Source organism: Macrosteles quadrilineatus, unplaced genomic scaffold (assembly GCF_028750875.1).
Source record: "Macrosteles quadrilineatus isolate MER2022 unplaced genomic scaffold, UCM_ALF_1.0 Scaffold_4__1_contigs__length_99947679, whole genome shotgun sequence".
NCBI lineage: Eukaryota > Metazoa > Arthropoda > Insecta > Hemiptera > Cicadellidae > Macrosteles > Macrosteles quadrilineatus.
This window is the reverse complement of record NW_026542597.1, coordinates 80,789,135-80,804,687: the sequence shown is the minus strand read 5'-3', so window position 1 is coordinate 80,804,687 and position 15,553 is coordinate 80,789,135. Positions and strand designations below refer to the sequence as shown.

At 35.5% G+C, this 15,553-nt stretch overlaps 2 protein-coding genes across 6 annotated transcripts in view; one reads left to right on the top strand and one right to left on the bottom strand.

Annotated features, from left to right (window-relative positions):
- LOC128993199 (transcription initiation factor TFIID subunit 6-like) overlaps positions 1–4,995 on the bottom strand; it is a 30,620-nt gene extending 25,625 nt beyond the window's left edge. For all 5 annotated transcript variants that reach the window (XM_054416959.1, XM_054416961.1, XM_054416963.1 and 2 more), the window contains exon 1: positions 4,683–4,995. In XM_054416959.1, the coding sequence (XP_054272934.1) occupies positions 4,683–4,832 (150 nt within the window). In that variant the 5' untranslated portion in view covers positions 4,833–4,995. The remainder of the gene's footprint in view (positions 1–4,682) is intronic.
- Positions 4,996–6,756: 1,761 nt separating this feature from the next.
- LOC128992086 (synaptojanin-1-like) lies at positions 6,757–13,074 on the top strand. The gene has a single exon (XM_054415491.1). It carries the CDS (start codon positions 7,263–7,265, stop codon positions 10,716–10,718), a length of 3,456 nt encoding a protein of 1,151 aa, XP_054271466.1. The 5' UTR covers positions 6,757–7,262; the 3' UTR covers positions 10,719–13,074.
- The last annotated feature ends 2,479 nt before the right edge of the window (positions 13,075–15,553 follow it).

Genomic DNA, 15,553 nt, shown 5'->3' with positions numbered 1-15,553 from the left:
CATAGCAACGCAGGTGGCACTGCCTACGAATTGACAGGCAAAACTCTCTCAAAGTACTAAACGCTTTTTACAATGCGGTTGGCATTCTGGGTTATAGAAGTATGTTTTCTGTGTTATAAGTCACGATGTAAACTAATACCTAGGCCTACCTATTAAAGTAAAATCACACCAAAACTCGACTTTTTAGTTGTTGGTCAATAGAGATTGAGGTTAGTTAGTCAGACAAATATTCACGAAAAGTAACACCTGTAACATCAGCACCAGCGGTGCAATCTATAACAATAAAATACCACAATGCACAGAATTTCATGAATTTTCGAATGAGATCGCCTACATTATCAATAATCATATGGATAATATATATTTCAGTGAATAAAATGTAGGTAGGCCTATATAAAAATTATTTTTGCGCAGTAATATAGGAAATTTATTTCTTATTGCAGTGGTAGCACCTGTTTCTTTTTAGACAAAAAAATATCGCTTGTTATGATGTTTGAAACATACTGTATTTGACAGTTTTGTGACACGTAACATGGCTGCAACTAACTTTGCTCAAAATTTTCATTCACTTTAGTGCTCAAATACAGTAGGCCTACCTAATCTCTTTTTTTTAATAGGTTAAAGTTCATCTTTGTATCAAAGCTGCAAGATTAGATTGGTAATTCTGAGCAATTACTTGGTCAACCCCAATTTTTTTCATACCGTACTTTACTACGGTCATCAGGATGTTCTTAGAAAACAATAAACATATCATTTAAGCTCCACAAGGCCATCGTACAGGTTGCAGAGTGATAAGAACTTTAAAATTCCAAGCGATAACAGTGGCTTGCGGGAGACGCGCGGAAGGCCAGTTGTGACAGTACCGTTATGGCTATGGCTAGTGGTTCCTCCAATAATCCTTTTTTATGTGACGGGTGTAGAAACTCGTTAGGGTACACTTAGTTTCACGGTTTTAAGTGAAGATCAGGAAAAGTTAACACGTTTTTTGTACGAACACAGCGTTTTGCAACGTACCAAAGTGTGTCCACAATAAGCGGGTCGATGACGTTAAATAAGAAAAACACATGTTTAACTGTTGGAATAGAATCGAGTCTACACCATTTGTTTCGGGCTATCGGTGAAGTTTACAACAGGGAACCATCGCTACAGAAAACTGATTCAGTTGCCGCTGACTCGGATGAGGACGTTGAACACGGCGATTACTGAGGTAATTTCTATTTTTATATGACATATAGGCCTATTAACTTTCCGGGACTGAATTATGTTTTTTTTAGTTTCACAAACATCTCTAAGGCCAGTTGCGACAGTAGGCCTACCGTTATGTTTGGTTAGGTTGGGTTAATTCATAACCTAACTTAACTTAAACTTGTGGGGCTTAAATTATATGTTTCTTGTTTTTTAAGAACATCCTGGTGGCCGTAGTTAAGTATGAAAAAAATTGGGGTTGACCAAGTAATTGCTCAGAATTACCATTAGATTTCTTATCTTTCTAACGGTAAGAAAATTATTCCTTTCTACAATCGTTTTTAGCCATTTATTTTGAGTTAGGCCTATCTAACCAAAAACTTGCAAAACATGACTATTATAGTTGCTGCCACTACAGAAACCACCTGCCGGGACTATTAGGTATAGGTCTAGTCACGCTGCCAGTTGGAGGGTTAATAGAACATTTTGTCATAGAAAACATCGATGTTTTTGGGGGAGTATTTCATTTGGTCCAAAATCGTTTGGTCCACAAGTTGTAAAACAGTTCGTTTGGTCCAAAATCGTTTGGTCCACAAGTTTTAAAACAGTTCGTTTGGTCCAAAATCGTTTTATGATCCAGTTGGGGAGTATTTCATTTGGTCCAAAATCGTTTGGTCCACAAGATGTAAAACAGTTCGTTTGGTCCAAAATCGTTTGGTCCACAAGTTTTAAAACAGTTCGTTTGGTCCAAAATCGTTTGGTCCACAAGTTTTAAAACAGTTCGTTTGGTCCAAAATCGTTTGGTCCAAAAGTACTGGCAAAACCAGAATTACGATTGTGTATTGTGGAGTAAACTTATGAAATAGACTGTACGTTTCACTGTGGACCATTCGATCGGGTCGTTTTATTCAACACTCTATTACGAGTTCGTTTGGTCCAAAAGTATGAACTATTGCGTCCCTCACATAGAAGGCGTTCAAATAATCGCCGTCACGTCGTCAACCCAACCGCCTGCCTTCCGAGGCCTATTATTTGTTGTTTTGTGTTATGTTTCTAAATAATTGATATGTTTGCAATTATATACACGTACATATACATATATTTATTTATATATAATGTGTTTGTGTAATGTTTACTTTTTATCCCCAGTCAATCTTAAAACAACGCGTTTTAATTCCCTAGATTTGTGGATAAATATTGACTTTGCTTTGAGTTTGCATTTAATGTTAAACAGATGGTTTATTTTTTAATCTTACTAATATTATAAATCTGAAAGTTTGTGAGTTTGTGTGTGTGTTTGTGTGTGTGTGTGTGTTGCTCAATCACGCATAAACTACTGGACGGATTGGGCTTAAATTTGGCATGATGATAGCTCACATTCCCGATTAATATTAAAGCATATTATTATCCCAAAAATCCTTTCGGGCTCCGCCCCAGTGGCTCTACTGGCTCAGATGCTACTGCAAACCATCTGTCAAGATATAGGTACTACTGTAATTTAAGGTTTCTGTGTTTGGATGTTATTAGACACGATAAGAACACAATGAACTTCTTCTGCAGATGAACAATCTGTTGGTTACGAGAAATATAAGCCGAATTAATAAATGCCACAATTCAAGCGCATTAAATTGACTCTGGTCTGAGAAACTGTTTATAGTATGGAGTTTGGGCCTTTTTGATGTCACCATCTGGGTAAGTAACTTTGAGAGATCAATGATTTTTGTTGCTGAGTAGCGCCAGTAAACATGCGCATCACTTCTTTAGTTGAATAACATTCACTGACTCCATTGTGTATTCTTTCACTAAGCTGAATGAATGCATCAAAGTTAACTCTCTAAAAGTATGTAATAAACTGGAATTTAGGATTAATAACTTTCTATAACTTATCATGCATTTATTCATAAAATTATTAAAAATGTAATCCAGTTACTGAAAACCACTATTATTTAAAAAAAATATGGGCAACGTGCCTGAATGTTTGTCTCAGACAATTATGCATATCACAAAGAGTAGACCTATAATTGATGTACCTTAATGATATGTCTATGATAAATAAAAGTAGCCTATTTAACATTCATTTTCATAGACTGTAAAAGCCTTCTGCACTTTTATTATTCTGTATTGTATTACATAATGGGAAATTGTCCAATGATTAAATACACATGTATAACAATAATCTCGTGATGATCTGTCAGTATTGAATAATAAGACAAAATATCGGCAAAAGTAGTCAAAAAGGCAGACACCAACCAGTACAATAGATATAACATAATGCAATAAGAAATGATTGAAAGAGTTACTGTAATATTAAGATTATATAACTGTTCGTAATGGAACGTTATATTGCTAAACATGACATTATACAGAAGAACATCAATTTTAAAATAAGAAAATAAGATCCTTATATATAATTCTGTAAGACAAAATTTTTACCAGGAAATTGTGGACGTCCAGAAAATATGAGTAGGCTAATTAATGTAATTTTCATGTTCTATTTTAACCTTTTGATTAAGAATTATAGACAACCATGATCAATAGTAAACACTCCATTGTAAATAGGTACCGGTACAACAATACAAATTAAGGTGTATGATAAACATTTAAAACACGTTGGTCCACTGAACACCCTGTATATTAGAAGGTCGCCAAATGTGATAAAAACTGTTAATTTATAAGATTTCCAACCGTATGATACACTATTGAGCTTTAAGTTTGTTTATGTACGCTTTAGTGGTTTGAATACAACAAAACATGGCGTCTTTAACGTTAAAAACATAGAAAGTCGACACGTTTAAAGCAAAAATTGTATTAATATTATTATTGTATACGACGGCGGATATTTGAACGCCTTCAATGTGAGGGACGCAATAGTTTATACTTTGGACCAAACGAACTCGTATTAATGTGTTGGACCAAACGATTTTGGACCAAACGAACTGTTTTACAACTGTTGGACCAAACGATTTTGGACCAAATGAACGGCAATATAAACGTACAGTATATTTCATAAGTTTACTCTACAATGCAACATTTTACTTCTAGTTTGGCCTGTACTTTTGGACCAAACGATTTTGGACCAAACGAACGAGTTTTTAACTGTTGGACCAAACGATTTTGGACCAAACGAACGGCAAAATAAACTGTGGACCAAACGACTTTGGACCAAATGAAATTGGATAAAACGATTTTGGACCAAACGAACGAGTTTTTAACTGTTGGACCAAACGATTTTGGACCAAACGAACGGCAATATAAACTGTGGACCAAACGACTTTGGACCATTTGAAGATGATCCCCGTACATCGATGGTTGGCATAGATGATAAACATCGATGGTTGACCTATCGATGTCCATCTCTAATTCAATTCAGGTTGACAGTAGCAGTAAGCCTAGCAATATAAGGATAGTCAACATAGACCTAACCTACAACTTAGGACACCCTATGAATAATTTTGAGCACACCTAAGCTAGATATGAAAAATACTGCAAAACCATACTTGAATGACGTGCTTTAGCCGATACGTTATATCTTCAGCTAACTCTCTGGCACCTTCGTCAGGAAGACTTCCAATACCAATACTTTCAGCAATAGTTTTCATTGTATCCACGGATATGGAGCTTCCGTACAACGAGTCCAATTCGCTCATTTTGGTAGTAAGAAATCACTTTTTACTAATTGCCTGATTAAAAACCGAAATGAGTATTATTTTTTACTATCTTAATATTTTAATTTAAAGTAAATCGCTTTTGGTCTGTGAAACATGGAACAATTAATTACTTGTATGACATGACAAGAGTACTTGTTTGGGGTTACCGACCGAGACGCCAGCGCCTACGCCATCGATTCTATTAGCATCAGACAGAAAATGAAAATAGAAATAGAAATCAGTCAAGACTCTGTCTGAAGTCTGATCAGGATCAGGCAGGATAGCTCAGTGGGCAGGATCAGGATCAGATTCAGAGTCAGCACTGTCAGCAGGCGATCAGATTGAGTCATTAACAAAGACAACTAAAACAAAAGCTGGAACCATTGATTATACATCTTCCCAATCGGGCGCGTTCTGGGAACATGTACCGGTGCACCGGTACATGTTCCCAGAACGTGCTCAATGCCGGAACCTTCAATAAACATTTTGATAAACATTTTTTATGTTAGCCTCCAAATTACGTTGAATATATAAATTGGTTTAAATACCTGCTTCTAGTAATCCAATAGTCGCAATTAATGTCACGCAACTCGTTTAGACTTCATGAAGAAGACATCTTCAGGCGTCCAGTGGATGTCAATTAATAATCACTTCATCAGAAGGTCGTCGATACACATATGGTACATTCACGAACAAGGACATACTTACATAATACCCCCGCCGCAGCAAACCTTCCAACTAAGCGAATTCCCATTTGTCCGAATAAATTTTTAATAAGTCATTAGTCATCATTTGGTTCATAATTAAATCTATTTAAAAAAAACATTAGGTTTAATGAGTACCTAGGTTTGCTGCTACAAGGAAACTAATAAAGTGTGCTTTTTAATAATATATTAATGACTTATAAAATAAATAATATTATTAATGACTTATAATGTATAAAATAAATAAATTTGCCAAGTTTGATCAAAATATAATATCCACAAACAAGCAAACTACTACATGTTACAATATTCTCCATAACAATAACACGAGAATTTTAAATTTACAATTTTACTTTCTCCCCCTTTACCATAGTATATGGAGAAAGTATTGTTTTCGTCAAAATTTTAGAGTTTGAGTTTTGAGATGATATATTCGTTTTGGGTCTCTCTGGATGGTTTTCGAAGTGATATCTGTGTGAATCAAGAATCAAGAATATTTATTGTCATTGAAACACAAAAAATACAGTGCGTATTGACAATCGTCACCACTTAGATCTAAAACATGAAATATACAATAATGTCATGTTAAATGCATATACAAGTATACATACATAGTTGTATAATAAAAAATAAACAAATTGTTTAATAGATAATCAAACTTTTAACACTAGACCTCAAAAAATTGTTTGCATTGAATAACATGAGTGATACTGAAATTCAATTAGATTATTTAATTAGATGTGTGTGTGTATGTGTGCATTAAATATTGATACATAAAAATTTGCACGAATTGTGTTTTTGGCCTCTGGGGAGTGAGGACATCAAAATGAAAAAATAAATCGGCCCCGGGCCTAGGTCTTACCGTGCCATCTACGGTAATAGCTACTTCCATATAGGGAAATTCACTAAAATGAAATTTACACAAGATGAAGCACTAAAATGAGCTACAAAATTTACAATGGGATGAGGAGAAGTCTACTTTGTTTATCTATTTGCTAACACCAATTTTACACCAATTTTACAGTTTGATTACAAGTTGTGAATTGCTCAATAAGACTAGACTTGCGTTGCTTAGTCAATGGTTATACTAAATAGGAAAAACTGCTTTGTGGCATTTTCGTTGGTCTTTGGGGTTCCGTTTGTACTGTTTCCAGCTGTGGATCACTAGTGAGGTGATCAGTACTGTGGCTGTCAAAATTGTTAAAAAACAGATGGGAAAATTTACTAAACAAGTGCATTGAAGATGAAGAAAATAATTCAGAAGGAATAAGCAGTTTATTCAATAATCTATTAAAATAATTTTATAAAGTAATTATTTGTTTTCGTTTTTTTTATTGGTTCAGTGATAATTTTTTGTTTCAAGAGTAATGATTACTGGCAAACGCTTTGAAGGATCATACTGGTAATTTAGGCTAAGTAGCCCGTCATGTACTCTAGTGCTCTCAAAGTTGGATTTATTAGAATTACATGGCCTAAATAAACTGTCAACATTCACTATGAAATTTTCCACTCATGAATAACCGCTCAGTTGACCAGTGCTAAGATATTAGGCTATTCATTTTGAAATTTATATCCGTGTTAGGTATTTGTGGAGGTATTTGGACATGGAACTTTAGCTTCGCTGATTTGATCAAATATTTCAGCGTGAACTTAAGAAACCAATAGTTATAAACTAAAAATTACCCTGTTACTGCCTGTAACTGATATTGATACTTGTTTACTCATCATGGCTATGGGAAAAAGTTTCCGTGTGTTTGAAAAAGTAAATCCTCCAAATCCCTACAGTGTTTTGTTAGAGCAACGAAATAAGGATGACTCTATTTTATTTGAATCTCAAGCTGTAGCTGTTTTATCAGCTCAAGAAACGGAATCTGTTAAAAGGCAATATACCAAGCTGCTTGATGCATATGGCTGTCTAGGAGTGTTAAACTTAAATGCTGGAGAAAACACATTACTTTACCTAGTTATGGTAACTGGGTGCATATCAGTCGGTAAAATAAAAGATTCTGAAATATTTAGAATAACACAAACTAATTTCATATCCCTTCGGAATCAACAGCAAGATGAAGAAAGAATATCGGAAGTCAGAAAACTCCTGAACTCTGGGACGTTTTACTTCTCTTGGTCATCAACTGTTGAACCAATAGATATAACCCTTTGTGCCCAGAGGCGCTGCAAAACAACATTCACAGACAACAGGTTCTTTTGGAATCGTATGCTTCACATCCACTTGATGCGTTTTGGCGTAAGCTGTTTTCAATGGCTTCTAAAAATTATGTGTGGAAGTGTTGAAATAAGGACAGTCTATGTAGGTCATCGTCAGGGTCGAGCAGTTATTATATCCAGACTCAGCTGCGAGAGAGCTGGGACTCGGTTTAATGTCAGAGGTGTCAATGACGACGGAAATGTCGCAAATTTTGTGGAAACAGAACAGGCCATATACATGGAAAATGAAGTTACTTCATACCTTCAAATTAGAGGATCTGTACCACTTTTTTGGGAACAACCCGGAGTTCAAGTTGGATCTCACAAAGTGAAAATGTCACGAGGACCGGAGTCTTCAGATTCTGCATTCAGCAAACACCTTATGTACATCAAGGAAAGATACGGCCACCAAGCAATTGTTAACCTGCTTGGAACTAGCTTAATTGGCAGCAAAGAAGGTGAGGCCATGCTAAGTCAGCTTTTTCAAAGCCACCATCACAAGTCAGAGCATCATAATGATGTACCTCATATTGTTTTTGATTATCATCAAGAGTGCAGAGGCGGAAATACTAAAAATCTCAGTAAACTTAAAGCTAAAATGGACGCTTACTTGAAAGCATATTCATTCTTTTATTCTAAAGAAGATGAGGTACTACAAGAACAAAGGGGAACATTAAGAACAAATTGTTTGGATTGTCTTGACAGAACCAACTGTGTTCAGACATTTATTGGACTGCTGATTTTGAGCAAACAGCTAGAACTACTGAGCCTGCACGAGAAGCAACAAATTGTATCAAGATTTGAAGAAGTTTTCCGCCAGATGTGGGTAAACAATGGTAATGAAGTCAGTAAAATATATGCAGGAACAGGTGCTATCCAAGGAGGCTCTAAACTCATGGATGGTGCAAGATCAGCTGCTCGGACAATCCAAAATAACCTATTAGACAACAGCAAACAAGAAGCTATAGATGTTTTGTTGCTGGGTAACACACTGAACAGTGAACTCGCTGATCGTGCAAGGATTTTGCTGGATAGAAGTATGCTTCATGCTCCAACCAACGTCTTGAGAGAAATGTGCAAACGTTCAGGAGAATACATTCATCCTCAAAGAATCAGAGTCGCTATTGGAACATACAATGTCAATGGTGGAAAACACTTCAGAAGTGTCGTATACAAAGACGTATCTCTGTCAGACTGGCTACTCGATCCTAGTGAAGCTTCTTCTCATTCGCTTGTAGATGAAAATGATGGAACACCAGTCGACATATTTGCTGTAGGCTTTGAAGAAATTGTTGATTTGAATGCCAGTAACATCATGGCTGCAAGTTCAGAAAATGCAGAAATGTGGGCTGAAGAGCTACAAAAGATACTGTCTAGAGATCGAGATTATGTGATGTTGACTTATGTTCAGCTTGTAGGAGTGTGTCTTTTCCTCTTTGTTAAACCCGAACAGGCTCCGTTTATCAGAGACGTTGCAACTGACTCAGTCAAAACCGGCTTGGGTGGTGCTACGGGAAACAAAGGAGCCACAGCAATCCGCTTTGTCCTTTACGGAACTTCACTCTGCTTTGTTTGTGCTCACTTTGCAGCTGGCCAGAACCAAGTCACAGACCGCAATGCAGATTACGCAGAAATAACACGTAAAGTTAGTTTTCCAATGGGAAGAACTTTGAACTCACACGACTACGTGTTTTGGTGCGGTGACTTTAATTATCGAGTCAACATGGACAAAGACGAGATGAAAGAGCTTATAAAGAAGAAAGCTTATGACGAAATTCTTCAAAACGACCAATTAATAATTGAACAAAAAGCTGGCAATGCCTTCAAGAATTTTATCGAGGGCCCAATCACCTTTCCTCCCACTTACAAATATGATTTATTCTCCGATGATTATGATACAAGTGAAAAATGCAGAGCCCCTGCTTGGACGGATAGAGTTCTTTGGAAGAGAAGAAAACAAGTTCCAGAAGCTGATGGAAATTGGAGTCCAGGTCGTCTTGTATACTACGGCCGATCTGAGTTGAAACAAAGTGACCACAGGCCAGTCATTGCGATTATTGATGTAGACATTTTTCAAGTAGACAAATGTCGTCGGGACCGAGTTTTTATGGAAGTCATCCAAGACCTCGGCCCACCTGATGCTACAATCATCGTCCATGTTGATGGTTCACCATCAAATGAAGACGATTCATCAATCTTTGATGACAATTTTATGATGGCACTGTTGCAGGAGTTGTCTCAAATCGGAGAAGTGATTCTCGTTAGATTTGTTGAAGAAACTATGTGGGTCACCTTTAGAGACGGACAATGCGCTTTAGTGGCTGCCAAAAAAGGAAAAACTCAAATATGCGGCCACAATTTAACACTAACTCTAAAGACTCCAAACTGGCAAGAAGTTACTCGAAAAGAAACAATGCTTTGCAGCAACAACACTGTCCCTCTGTGTGACTATAGGGAACCACTGCCTGTCGAAGCGAATTTGAAAAAACCTGAGTCAAGAAGTGGACAAGCGACTCCCAGCGAAGAAACTCCTCGGAGCCTACCTCCTAGTCGCCCCCCGCAACCTATGATGCAGCGACCCAAGGCCGGAGTCATTAGTGTCTTACCACGACCACCTCAGCCTCAAGTAGATGCTAACGCCTATCAAGAGCCTATTCCTGGTGGAGCGTTCACGAAAGCAGAAGCCCCAAGTGTTGAGTACAACAAGGTAGATCAAAGCTCTGCTATCTATGAAGAGATACCTAGTGAGGAGTTTGAGAGCTCTCCGATTCCTTCGGGACCACCACCACCCCCTCCAGGTTGGAATGTTGAGAACCCCCCTCCCCTACCTCAACGACAGCTACCTCCTCCTCCTCCGCAAGCAGCACGTCCCGCGCCACCCCCTGTTCCACCCAGAGCTGGTGTCCCTCCTCCAATCCCTTCAAGAGCAACACCCACCCCTCCCATGACCCCTCGGCGAACAATACCTCCCCAATAATTATCCAATAGTAAAATTCAAATGTAATACTTCGAACAAAACATCCCTATTGTATTTAAGTAGAGTAGCCTATTTCAAAATAAGGCGGTTAGATGACTAGTTATTGTTATTAATATCTGAGATTGTTAATGGAGCTTCTGTATTGTTTTATTCTGTTCAACTTGTTAAAATTGTTGAAACATGATGTGAAGAATTTATTCAAATGTGTGTCTACTAAAATCAGTTTTTTGTTGATTAATGTTGATGCATTGTGTGAGCTTTCTAATCTATTCTTTGGGCAACTACAGTAGTTTATACATGAGTAGTTTAGATCTATCTCTTTGTGGTTGAATGTTAGATTGCTAGCCTAACGATTAAGGTTATATTAGACTTTACATTCCTTATGCTTGAAACCGCCTGTGGCAATTTAAATCGTTCAAAATTTTGGATAGGCTATAATTTTCAAGGTTTGCAGCTATGAGCTAATTTTTGCTAGAGTTGAACATAATCGAAAATATTCTGTTTATGGATTTAAAGATTAAAGTGAAATCTCTTAGTTGAATGTTGGAAATAATATTGATTAAAAAAAATAGTTTTGTATTTGACTTTGTCTTGAGTCTAAAAAAATACTATAAACATGTCGTGATCTATCCTGCCTATGTTGTGACTATAAGCCTAGAAACAACAGATGTTATCTTGAGCTTTGAAACACATTAAAATTATTATTAGTATTGCTGTTACACATACATGGCGGGCCTATAACCTAACTAATGTCAAATCTGGGAAACAATATTATCTTTGGCACTAGAAGCTTTATTAGTTTTTAAATAACGCTTTTTAATCCTACTGTGTTATTCAGTCGTAAGTAATTTAGTAAAATAATAGACATTTGTTGTTTTAAAGACGGTTTTTTATATGTAATGTCTAAAATTGGCAACAATATGTTAGATAACTAAATAAATTTACATTATTAGATCATTTGAAAATCTTTCAATTGGGTTAATCAGACAATAATTTGTATCACCAAAGAACATTTTACAGTAAGTTTTAGTCGGTAGATAGGTTGGCCTAGTCATTTAGCATTGATTGTTTTATCTTTTCCCCAAGGGCTTTTGCTCTTTGATATCAGGTTTATATGCTTTGAGTACAAGTCCAAACATTACTGATAATTTTATTTCATATGATGAGAAATAGGATGCTATTTTGTATTGTTGTTGCATGATTAAACATGCTTAAATTATTGTTGCATGAGTTTATCATTCGTACAGAATCTTTGGAGGTTCTCTAACAGTTGAGTTTTATACACAGGTTTTCACTAACTGAAATAATTCTGCACTGAGTTCAACCCATTATGAATTTGAGACATCAGTGAAACAAATTCATGATTTTATTTTAAAAGAAATGTATTGTGTGAATATGTTAGGTTAAAAAAATGTTAGTACAAAGAAATATTATTTAATACTATTTTAAGCTGTGTATTTAGGTTCTCAGTGAAAATTGTTACATAATACCTAGCTAGTAACTAACAAGCAATTTCTAAATTCCTATTGATCACAATAGAAATGTGGTAATATTTTAACACATATGCTAAGTATTATAATGAATCTATTTACTTATTGTAAAAACGACTCGATAATATTTATTTTGATTTTGTGATATTATACTTTAATATTCCTTCAAAATGTTCCTTTATGTAGCCTTGTGAAGTATTTGCTGGAACTCAAACTATTCTTTTGAAATTTGCACGTTCATTACTCTCTAATTCAGCCTCACTAAAATTTTTGTAATAATTCCAAAAGAAAATGATATTTAAAACCAATTTGGTTGGTCCTCTTGAACATTAGAGTTAAAGTGTGCATTATGAAAAATGTTAACTACTGTTGTGTGATAAACAACAGCCTAATACAGTTGATTATAATTTTAATTAAAGCAGCTAGATATAAAACACGTTTTAAACGTAATATTTATATTTTGTCATATGCATAATATGTAAAACTTAAAATAATTGTATCTTTTGTAAAGTTTTTGTGAAGATCGGTAAATCTAAATTATTTATCAGAGTATAACTATAGCCATCGACTATAGCATACTGGTACTTAAAAATCAAATACCAAACGGCTGTGTATATTATTTTATATAACTTTTGTTATCTTGTTATAAAATTTCCTGTGAAGTTTGTGTCCTTTTTTATTTATACACAAGCAATTGTTATATGTAATTGTTTATGCCCTTTACTTGCCAGTTTTAATGAAATGTATTGCATAATGATTGATATGATGTGGTTATTGTATGTTGTTATTGTAAAGATTAATGTCCCGCTATTCATTGTAGATATTACACCAATTATATTTAGTAAAATTGCATATATGTATACTAGACCAATAAATATAATACTTAATGTAAATATTTATCTTATTGACTGCACCAACATGTCCTAAAAATTAATTTGACTTTAATCTTGTTATTGCTAAGGATTATTCATAGATTTTATATGGCCATTTTCACATATTCATCATATTATAAAAATAAATCTTTCCTGTAGTGTGAACGCAAAAATTAATAAAAAACCAATTTTTTGTACACACACACACAATAATGGTGTGATTTCAAAAATATGCCTTTCAAGTTGCATTGTTCAAACTTAAAAGAATGAAGTGTTTTAGGAGCTCTTCTACTAACTCTGCCTCAGAAAGTGAATGGTGAGATTCAAATTTGAATCCTCGATCTATATCACTATCTATCGAGCTACAGTACAGGCTCCAGACTTGGGATAAGGCATGAACTTAAAAATATTAGTGAACACAACACCATAACTTATGTGAGACTTTCCTCCCTCAATGCAGCAGATTTCAGGCACATAGATAGTTCTCAGTTTTTTTAGTTGAGTTCTCTTCCAAATGAAAGGACATCCAATGCTTCCAAATGGATGTAATCATGGCATTTTATTTTGGATTTACAAATTTAACTGATTTGATGATTTTGATAAAAAAAACTTAAGATTGTGGACACATGAACAAAGAAATCAGAATTAAGACGATTTATAATTGTGTTAGCCATACATTACTAAAACAATGCTATAGTGGATAAGAGGAAAGTGGAGTTAGCCATTAATGTTGCTGTTATCACACAGTGGTACAGTATACCAGTGACGTAGCCAGGGGGGGGGGTCCGGACCCCCCCCTTCTGGTCTTAAATATAATATTTTTTTGTTATGTAGAATTATATAATCATACTGTATTGAAGTTGGAGTTAATTATTTTCAATGCCAAGAGAGCTAAAAAAGACCGTTTTAGGGTCTATATTTTTAAAAATTTCCCGGACCCCCCCTTTACCTGGACTTCCCGGTCGGTCGACCCCCCCTATTTTGAAATCCTGGCTACGTTACTGAGTATACTCTGTATGGTGGAACCTGTCTCCTGATCCTCCATTTCGCCCAGGACTATACAAAGGTTTATGACCAGAGCCAGTCCAGGTGTCTACCTGAAGGGTGAGGAGACAAGTTCCATCATACAGTTATGACTAAAGTTGTCGAAATTCTATACCATTTACAGGATCCTCTGATGCCTTTGATTAAGAATTAACCGGATTTTCAGCAAAATTTGCAAGACTTAACATATGAAGTCAAATTCAGAAGTTAAAAAAACATTCCTGGAACCCCGCTGAAACTAGTTGAGTTCTTGACTGAAATACTGAATTTCAATCTACACTCAAGAACATCTTTGCAGAGTGTGATAAGGAATAAGTTCTTCAACTTATTATCTTTCTTAATTTGAATCTGAGAAAGATTTATTATCACACAGTTATCATTGATCCAGTAGCTTTTTAAAAGCAATGGTAATGAGAGATAAATGTTAGAAAGAGTAGTTTTTAGACTGTTCCCTTAAGATACCAAAACTCACCCAGCATAGAAATAAAAATTCTGAGAATTTGTTTTTGTGATGGTGGGCTGAAAAGTAGAAACCGAGCCAGTTCCCAAAATTTTAGAAGTTTAATTTAGAAAAACAATACAAGTGCTATTGTTTGTTCATAACATATTTGTTTAAAATGTTCATTTAACCCTATGAGTGCAGCCGCACGAGACGCAACAGTGTTGTAGCTTGAATGCCAAGCGTCTTGTAGCGAGACAGTCGAGATTGTGCAAGAAATGCCGGCATCTCGGAGCGAGATGCTCAGAAAATCACTTCATACATTATCACATTTCAATAAAGCTAGCTACAAATCACACCAAATACGACAGAAGTTGGTTGGCAACAACTATTTTGCTCTTTTACTTTTTTTTATACAATGGAGCTGAGAAATGTGGTCGACCAATCAGAAACCACTACGCCATATTAGACTGCTTTACACATCTGGTTCGTGAGTTAATGTTTCGACTGTTTACGTTCTAGTTCTAGTAAATGGTTGTTAACGAGTTGTTTTGGTTATAGAATTGCAGGTTATGGTCATGAATTGTTAAAAAAATAAATTGTATACCTTTAAAAAGTTATAACACCACAACTTATTCGTGTGTTTGATAGTTTGTGGCTAATCACATAAATTGTACCGGCAACTGGACTTGGTAACTTAGGCCTATAGGTGCATGATTTTATTTTGACCGTTTGTATATTTTGTGCACAGCTTCTAATAGTAATTCGAATAAAAAAAAAATAAACACATAAAATACAGTCAAATGTAAAATGATATACCGGTAGTTTAGTCTGTAACAGCACAAGACTTAGAGCATGATTTAGGTTGTTTGCTGGGTAGGGCCGAGGCCCCACTAGAAAAACAGGCCATACTGCAGCGCAACACTACGTCACAGTGGTGGATAGTTGTACTAAAATCTTACCATTAAAATCTGACAAACAGCCAGTTTA